The sequence below is a fragment of the Phaseolus vulgaris genome, chromosome 1 (assembly GCF_051622355.1).
Source record: "Phaseolus vulgaris cultivar YP4 chromosome 1, ASM5162235v1, whole genome shotgun sequence".
Lineage (NCBI taxonomy): Eukaryota > Viridiplantae > Streptophyta > Magnoliopsida > Fabales > Fabaceae > Phaseolus > Phaseolus vulgaris.
This window is the reverse complement of record NC_143498.1, coordinates 2,141,908-2,150,516: the sequence shown is the minus strand read 5'-3', so window position 1 is coordinate 2,150,516 and position 8,609 is coordinate 2,141,908. Positions and strand designations below refer to the sequence as shown.

The window sequence follows — 8,609 nt, the reverse complement described above, 5'->3', positions numbered from 1 at the left end:
ATTAATACTAAAAGCATAATAATTATATCTATACCTAGGAGCCCCCAATTTTCGGCAACTTGCTATATACTTTATCATATTTTATTAATTTCATCTTATTTAAAAATTTAAATCCCCATTCTCATTAAATATTAATTTAACCCATAAATTTTATCTACAAACATAATTACTCTAAGCATAATAATTATTTAATTAACATGTTAAAAATCCGATATCGACCAAAAATAATAATATTTCACAGTAACAATAATTTTTATTTAAATCAATCTTATAAAGTTATGTTGAACTTAAGAATTGTTTCATATTAGACTCGTTTTAAGACCTATCGTCAACATTTTGTTCTTCATTCTATAAAGTTTGTAAAACTCATCTTATATATAAGTCAGTTTTATATATTTTCACATATAAACCATACACAATCAACATTTTGTACTTGATTATGAAGAGTTTGCTTTGGGGCAAAGAAAGCATATTGCTTTAACTAAGGGACCTTTGTTTTGTTGAATAAATAGCTTCATAACATATGAGTACTTCTCTGTCTGCACATATAAACTGTTAAAGATGTTCAAAAGTACAAGCTGAAATGTCTTTGAATGAAGATAAATTCAACAAAGTAATTGAAATTTAAGAATGCAAGAATGGTTCAAACCATCTAATAAACAGTGTTCTGATGAAGTGGGAAAGTTTACTACACGAATAAAGCCAAATTTTCTTTCATAAGAAAACAAATGAATGCCAACATAGCTGCAAACTGCAGGACCCTGACACCAGTGACTATGTCAGATGAGCAAATGTTAAAAAAATGCAATTACATATAAAACCATTGGCTAACACAACATTCATGATTGTGGTGTCAAACACTAACCCTTTGTAATTGTTGATTGGTGAATTATTTTTGTTCACAAGTTAGGCTAATAGGGAAGTTTTGTAGGCTTAACTTTTTTGGCAGTAATTGAGTAGATGCTGACATGCCATAAATAATTCTAAGATAGCAATAGGAGCCTATCTGTCTCAGCTACATCTCAGACCTATGACTCTGAGGCAGTGTTCTCTCTTCTGCCCTATCTTGGAAGCCAAGTAAAATGGCTACGTAGAATATGACAGAAAACACAACATGGTGGTCCCAAACTTCCCCTGACCATATACCAACAAGCGAAAGCTTCAACCTTCCAGCTTTTCAAGCCTGAAAAAAAGTAGACTGCAACAGAGAAAATCTGTGCTTGCTTTGCTGTGCTCATTTGATCTCTGTGCCATGCATAAAGCAGAGAAAAAGTTGGCTTCCTTCTGCACACTCCTCCTTCTAGGATTGTCAATCTGTGACTGTGAAACTTCATGAATAATAATGGATAGAATGCAGAATAGAAATGTTCTTTTTACTTTAATCAAACAACCTTTTATTTTGTTTTTTTATTAATGCCACTTGCTTTCAATGAACCCAATCACACACTGATTGAACCATGCTTAAAATGCATATTGTTTTCAACTATCATTGCAGCCCATCATTGAAGAACTTGAAATGTGAAAACATTGATTCTTCAACCAATCTTTCTGGGATTGTATTGGCTCAAAGTTCAATTCAATTTCAGATCTTAAATTAACTGGTTTAATGTGTATTTGATTTTCCATTAGGAGAGAGTCTAATGGAAAATTTGCTCCACCCAAAAATAGAATTTTCTTGTGTTATATCTCATAACCCATGAAACTGAGTTTCCCAACAGATATAATAAATAACCACACGCAGCTTTAATACCTGTTGTATGTTTGAATGGCTTCTTTAATAATATTTTCATGAGAAGATTAAAAGCTCTTTCACATAAATTTCTCTAAAAGATTTTCAATTTATGTATACTTAATTTTAGTTTGTGGAAACAGTTTATATAAAATTCTGTTCATTTTTTATTGTTTTCTTCTCCTGATGTATGAAAACATTTAGCATCCATAATCAATTTAGGTCCAAGATTTTTTATCAAAATCTAAAACAACTACATAGTATAAGAGTGTTTAGACATAGCTTCTACGTTTATGCATTGGAAAATGTAGAACTTGCATTCAATTCAACACCAATAAACCCAAAGGCAAATAGTATTAACAAAAGTAATCAATATGCTTGTACTCCTTGTACACGAAGTAACTTATGGTTTATGAATCATTCATGAAAGACACAAACTTCAATAACGTGAGAGCACAAGAGTCAATGCATTCAGATGGGTACCCTTTTATGCTCTTCACAAGATTCCTTATTCATCACGCATGATGCACAAGATACGTTCCTTGTCCTTACAAAATTGCCTGCATTCGATACAACCAATCATCCCTCCACCACCATATTACAAGAGAATATCTACACATACCTACGTGTATATTTTTGTACGGTTCATGATTTACATGACTTTCATGAACTGTGGACAAGAATGAGCAACCAAGTAAAATAACAACATAGGCTTTTTGGTCTTTCTAACTATTTTGGTGGTACACATTACCATTGTTCCCTTCACCCTTCATCACACAACAAATTCGTGTAATAGGTGAGGATTGCCAAACTTGTTTTGTTGCTTTCCTTGGTCTGTGAAATGGTAATCTAGCAAATCAGCCTCTGGGGAAGAAGCCAATGTTTTCTTGCATCTTCTATGCATCTCATCATTGGACACGCCAAATCCTTCACTTTCATAATTCCTCAATTCCAATGCTAGTGACACCTGTCCACCCACACCAATGTTACCTAACTCTGATAAATCATATGTAGCAGGAGTAGGAGCAATTATGCAGCCTTCCCCATAATAAGGACTGTTGCTGTTATTAATGTTGAACCTTTGGTCACCCTGCAGTTTCCCAATTCTAGGATCCATGGCATTTTCTCCATGATCACTACTTTGGATCCCTCTGTCCAACTCTGAGGCATGATCCAACTTCAACCCATGATGCTGAATAACACTATCATCAACTGTTATTATGTTATCCTGGGACTCTTCCCTTTTGCTGTCAGAAGATTGAACATCATCTCTTGGAGCTTTCAGTGTGTTCTCTGATGGTAATAGATTGCTGCTAATCTCAGAATCACCAAATTCTTCTTTGTACATTTCTTCAACCATTGGCTTCCAAAGACGCACCCTTGCATTAATGAACCAATTTGCCACCTAACATGAATGAAATAAAGATTACCAAACACAATAAGACTAAAACTTTAAGGGGCTACTGATTTTACTGTTGCATACCCATCAAAACCAAATTTGATGTGTTTGATTTAGCTTATTTTCGAAAATCAACTACTTCTCAAGTTTAATATCCATGCACTGTCGGTGTAAGAGATTTTAAAATGTCAACTAATCAGAATTCAAGAATCATAGTGGTATTGCTTTTAAGATAATTATTATAAATATTAACAAACTTATATGCATCATGTCAATTTGTAGTTAAATATTAAATTGTTAGCGTAAACACTGTTTACTCTTTAGTATCAGCTTTGATTTGTTAAAAGTGATTATTCCACACAAGTAATCGTTCCCAAACATTCACTTGTACAATCTTCTACAACTTACAAAGCATTAACTATCGTACCTGGTTTCTTGTTAAGCCAGTTTGCCTAGCCAGCATAATTTTCTCTGAATCCTTTGGATAACTGGAACCAAATGAAAATAGGAAAACAATTATTAGACAAATACTATTTAGGAGAACATGAAATAAATTATGTACAGATTAGAGGGACATACGGATGAAGGAAATGCTCAAAGAGCCATGCTCGAAGTATTGAAACAGAGGTTTCAGGAAGTCCCCTCTGAGGCCTCCAAGCTTGTCGCATTACACCAAGTTGCTGAAGGGCCTTTTGCTGCCGAAGCTGCTGATCAACATAGCGGAGACGAGGTATTCCTTCTTGTTCTCCAAGGCTCCTTTGAGTCACTTGAATTTGGCCACTAATGGCATCGCGCAAACACCGGAAGTGGCGCGATATTGTGCGCAACGCAAGTGCGGTGTATGGTTCAGCTGCTCCAACACCAGCAACCATATCAAAAGATGAAACCACTATCTGCATCTGGTGGCAGTACTGTCTGTACCTTTTATCAACCTGCCAGAGCCAAGAAAAAAATAAGAGCTAAGTCACAAGTTAACACTCTCAGTCGTTCTAATCACTAGCACTACTTGTGTTTTTGGTATCTAAGTATACACAATTCAATCAATCACTAATGTAGCATATGTATAAAACCAACTAAATTGCATAACTAAAAATCAACCACAGAGAAAGTCGTTTACTCTTTTATTCTGTGGCCAATTCACTGTTATTTATTACTAATAAGTGTTATAAATCTATATATAGCACTTTCAACACATACACTTTTCCAGGAAAAAAAATAACACACAAAATTTGAAAGTTGTACAGGTTGTTGAGTAAATAACTTTACACAAAAGCTTAAGCTGTGGCAAAATGTTTATTTGGAGCATGTTTTGAAATGATTATTTTCTGGAAACCAATACTCTTTCCTTCAAACGTTCTCTTAAAAATAATGCCAAATAAAATGTTTTGTACTTGAAAATAAACTAGTACACATACATTAAATATTTTTGTATGTAACAATACATTATAACCAACTATATGAAATACAGAATAACTGGGGACAGACCAAGGCTATAAAAAAAATAGAAAAGAAGGAAGAGCTGGAATTCAATGCTACAAAGTCTAGAGGCCTACCTCATCCAACATGGATAAAAGTTTTGTCTTTTTGTCCAACAAATTTTGTCGTTCTGCAGGTGAGAGCTCACATGAAGTGTTTGCAGCAGAACTATTGGGACATGAAGATATCTGCCCTGATTGGCTGGTAGATTTTCCATCAGAATCTTTAGAGCCATCTAAACCAATATCACGGAAACTCTGTTGCTTCTCTAAACCAGTTTGCTTCAAAGCCTTTCGAACATTAACTATTTCATCAAGCAGCTCCTGTGCTGCCTTGAGGTATTGTGAGTTCAAAACATTGCTGGAAAATCCCAGTGATCCATCGCTTTGGCCTTCACTGAGGCACATTGAGGGGTGTTGTGGAGTATACAACAAACCTTCCCTTTTGTGAAAGCCACAAGAAGCTAAAGATGCCATGCACTCAGCATTTCTCAATTCCCTTTGCAGGCTGGCTTCATCATCTTTAAGAGATGAAGGGCCCCTTAAATTTGGGACAGAAGCAGTCATTAGTGAAGAGAAACCGGCACCAGGATACTGATATGGAAAGGTAGGGACTGATGCAATAGAAGGCATCACTGAGCCAAGGCTAAGAGACAAGCCTTGGTTCTGTACATTTTGCTCACTGTTCACAAGTCCCAATTGTGTTGTTCTAGGAACAAGATGGGAATGGGAATCTCCAGCATTGGTAAAAGAGTCTTGATCAGCTGTGGGGGCCGCATTTGAATGCTCATCAATAGGTTGCACGGTCATTGTGTCCCTCATGGATGAGATGAACTTCAACTCATTGTGTCCTCCAACAGTTTCACTGTATTTATGAGGTAAAAGAGGATTCCCAGACAACATATCTGCATAGGACCCTGAAGAAAACGCTTGGTCTGAATACATTGTAAAATTTATAACTCAAATTCAGATGTGCTTGTTTCTGGTCCTTTACAACTGAGTCAGCTACACATCTCCTTCGAGGCTTAGGTTCCAGAAACCAGTAGTGATGCCGAGCTAAATATATATTGCTGCCTCTGCTACAAGATTGAACCAACGATGATGATGTTGCTAAAACAAAATCTCAACACAATACAGAATCTAAATTGCAATAAAATAATCCAAAAGGAAGAAAAGGTTAATGAAGAGAAAGGTTAACAAAATAGAAGACACGTCTGATCAAAGGAAAAGATTACGTTGTTATAAAGCAAAAGCACCACATCAGAAGCAAAAGCAATCAGAGACGCATTATATCACTATTTAGCGCACATATATCTGTAACATAACAGTGCAGCTTCAATCATTAACCAACCACAAAGCACTGGCTTAAACTTCAAACAAAAGGGGTTTGGCCAAAAGCATACTTTCGTTACCATAGATTAAGAAAAGAAAGGCTTTGTTTTCCCTGTTAAATAAATTGACCAAAAGGAAGCTTCTTTCATTTTGTTTTGTTTTGCTTTTGCGTGTTGCAAATAAAAAACGGAGGTACGAGGTAGCAGAAAACGATGCAAACGAACCTGAAAACCAAACAAAACTGAAAAATGAGGTGTGAAACCAAAACCCCAGAGGCATAATTGGCTTCAGAGTTCAAACCCTATGGTGGTGGTGGTTGAAACTTGAAAGTGAAAACCAAAGAAGCAAGGTCAAGTTCAGACCACACAAAAAAAGTGAAATTGAAGAGTGAAAAGAAGAAAGCACTGCAGCAGTCAATCAAGAACAGAAGGCAATAATGAGTGAAAAATCCGAACCTTTGAAGCACAATTTAAACTTTTTTGCACTCCACAGTAGCTTTTAGATACTTATTTACACTTTGAATCATGAAAAGTGAAAACCCCACCACCCCTTTTGTTAAAACAAGAGTTTATGAGCAGGAGAAGTAGCATCCACCACCATGGACCAGAAACAGTAAAAGAGCATCATCATAGTGATAGGAAGTGTGTGTTTTGAACTATTAAGGTGGTTGTGCAGTGTTGTTGAGAAAAAGAGAGAGAAAGAAAGAAGAAGAAAAGAGAAATACCTGAAGGAGAAAGAGAAGGGTAAGAGAGAAGAGAGGTTCAGAGAAAAATTACAGACAAGAATCCACAGTTTGGGGAAGGCCAGAGAAATGGCAATCCCAAGACATATAAATTTCAAATTATGTTTGGAACCACCAGCTGCACCAACCAATGAATACCAAAACCATTTTTAATGAAACAAAATTAAAATAATCAAACAAATTGGTTTCTTACTCCCACACGTCTACCTCTAATACATCATCCATTCTTATTAATTAAATTTTTTCATCCTCTCTTCAACTAAAAACCTTACCAACACTCTATAACTTCACTTCTCAAATATAAATAAGTCTCTAATCTCTACTCGTTAAACCCAAAAAATACTCGCTAGGATAGACTCCTTCAAAAATGATTATGATACCATGATACAAAGTGGATTTTAAGTCTAAGTCAACCTCGTATACCATGTTACGAAGTAGATTTTAAGTCTAACTCAATTCCATAAAATCAGTTCATGAGGTTGAGATTTGCACCTACTTATATACAATGAAAGATTCTCTAGTCGATATGGAATTCCTAACAGTTTCATTATTATATTTTATTGTATTTTTATTATCTGTTCATTGTTTTTGGAATTACATATTTTAAATCTAAACCCAAAAAAAGTGAAGAGTTATTTCTTTTCCAAATACTTTCTTTTTAAATTTGCCTAAAAAAATATGTTAAAATTGATTAATCTCTTTAACGAATATGAGGATTCTAGAAGATTAGTCTCTATTTTTTTAATTCAATAAATATCTTCGTTATCCAACAAACTTCACATTCATGTTTGGTGGCATAACTATGTACGATTACTGAAAATTTTATCATTCAGCACTTGAATTAATTGATGTCATATTATTTTATTTTAATCGTTAATACGAAACTATGATTGAATCTCTTTACAAAGAATTTTAATATTTTACTAGAAAAAACTATGAACGGATGAAAAAAATTAGTCAATTTATTTCACAGCTATTTAATAAGGATTTATTTTTTCACATATTATTAATAAATAAAAATAACATAACGAGCTACTTTCTTGTTTACCTATGTAAAAACGATATTCACGTTTTATGTACATATTTTCTCGTGCTTCATAAAATAAGGAAAAAAATTAGGAATGGTAAAAATAGATTAAATAAATAGTAATTTTAGTATATTAATAAGTGAATTTTAAATATAATGTTAGATATCCCTCGACTAGAGATAAAACATTTCATAGTATATAAATGAGTGTAAACATAATCTTATAAGCTGGTTTTACAAGTTGAATTAGGTTTGAGTTCACTTTTTAATATGGTACCAGAGTTATTTGTAGTTTATCTTAACGAGAGTTTGTTGGCTTTATGATACCATCGTTATATAGTCTCATGCACGAATTGACAGTCTCGACGTAATTAGAGTGTGTTGAAAATTACACATAAATAAGGACAATTTATAGTATATAAACGAGTATAAATTTCATTATATTACATACTGGTGAGATATTTAATATGAAAAAAAAACATTTAAAATAATTATAATGGGTGAATAAATATATAATGAAATGGTGTAAATAGAGGAATGAATTTGAAGCATAAAATAGAATAGAAGATTTGAGAGGGTGGTTGATTATATTATTGGTTGGAAGTGTTCAAACCCTAACAACCAGTCGGTGGACCTGAAATGAAATGCAATATAATGTAACCCTTTTCCTTTCCTTCACATAACTTAACTCACAAATCATGCACAATTTTATGAACACAAGCAATGAGAAAGAGAAGAAGAAGAAGAAGAGTTGTTGTGAAGAGAGAAGGTGTCTTTGTCTGATGAATGAAGAATGAAAAATGAAAAAGAAAGGTGTTAGAAGAATAATAATTAAGTAGGTTAAACTCACCAAATCACACTTTGAGGTGTGTCTTTTATGTCTTCTAAATCTAACCACAACCCAC

At 34.0% G+C, this 8,609-nt stretch overlaps 1 protein-coding gene across 6 annotated transcripts; it reads right to left on the bottom strand.

The window, feature by feature from the left end:
• Positions 1–2,066: 2,066 nt before the first annotated feature.
• LOC137816377 (BEL1-like homeodomain protein 7) lies at positions 2,067–7,046 on the bottom strand. Of its 6 annotated transcripts, none has more exons than XM_068619486.2 (5): positions 6,160–7,046; positions 4,682–5,679; positions 3,708–4,060; positions 3,556–3,616; positions 2,067–3,134 (listed from the first exon to the last, which is right to left on the bottom strand). In XM_068619486.2, exons 2-5 carry the CDS (start codon positions 5,546–5,548, stop codon positions 2,502–2,504), a joined length of 1,914 nt encoding a protein of 637 aa, XP_068475587.1. In that variant the 5' UTR covers positions 5,549–5,679; positions 6,160–7,046; the 3' UTR covers positions 2,067–2,501. The 6 variants fall into 6 exon arrangements, with proteins under 6 accessions (XP_068475587.1, XP_090151352.1, XP_068475582.1 ...); XM_090295226.1 differs by having other exon boundaries at positions 6,391–6,953; XM_068619481.1 differs by having other exon boundaries at positions 4,682–5,682; positions 6,660–6,953.
• Positions 7,047–8,609: the final 1,563 nt, after the last annotated feature.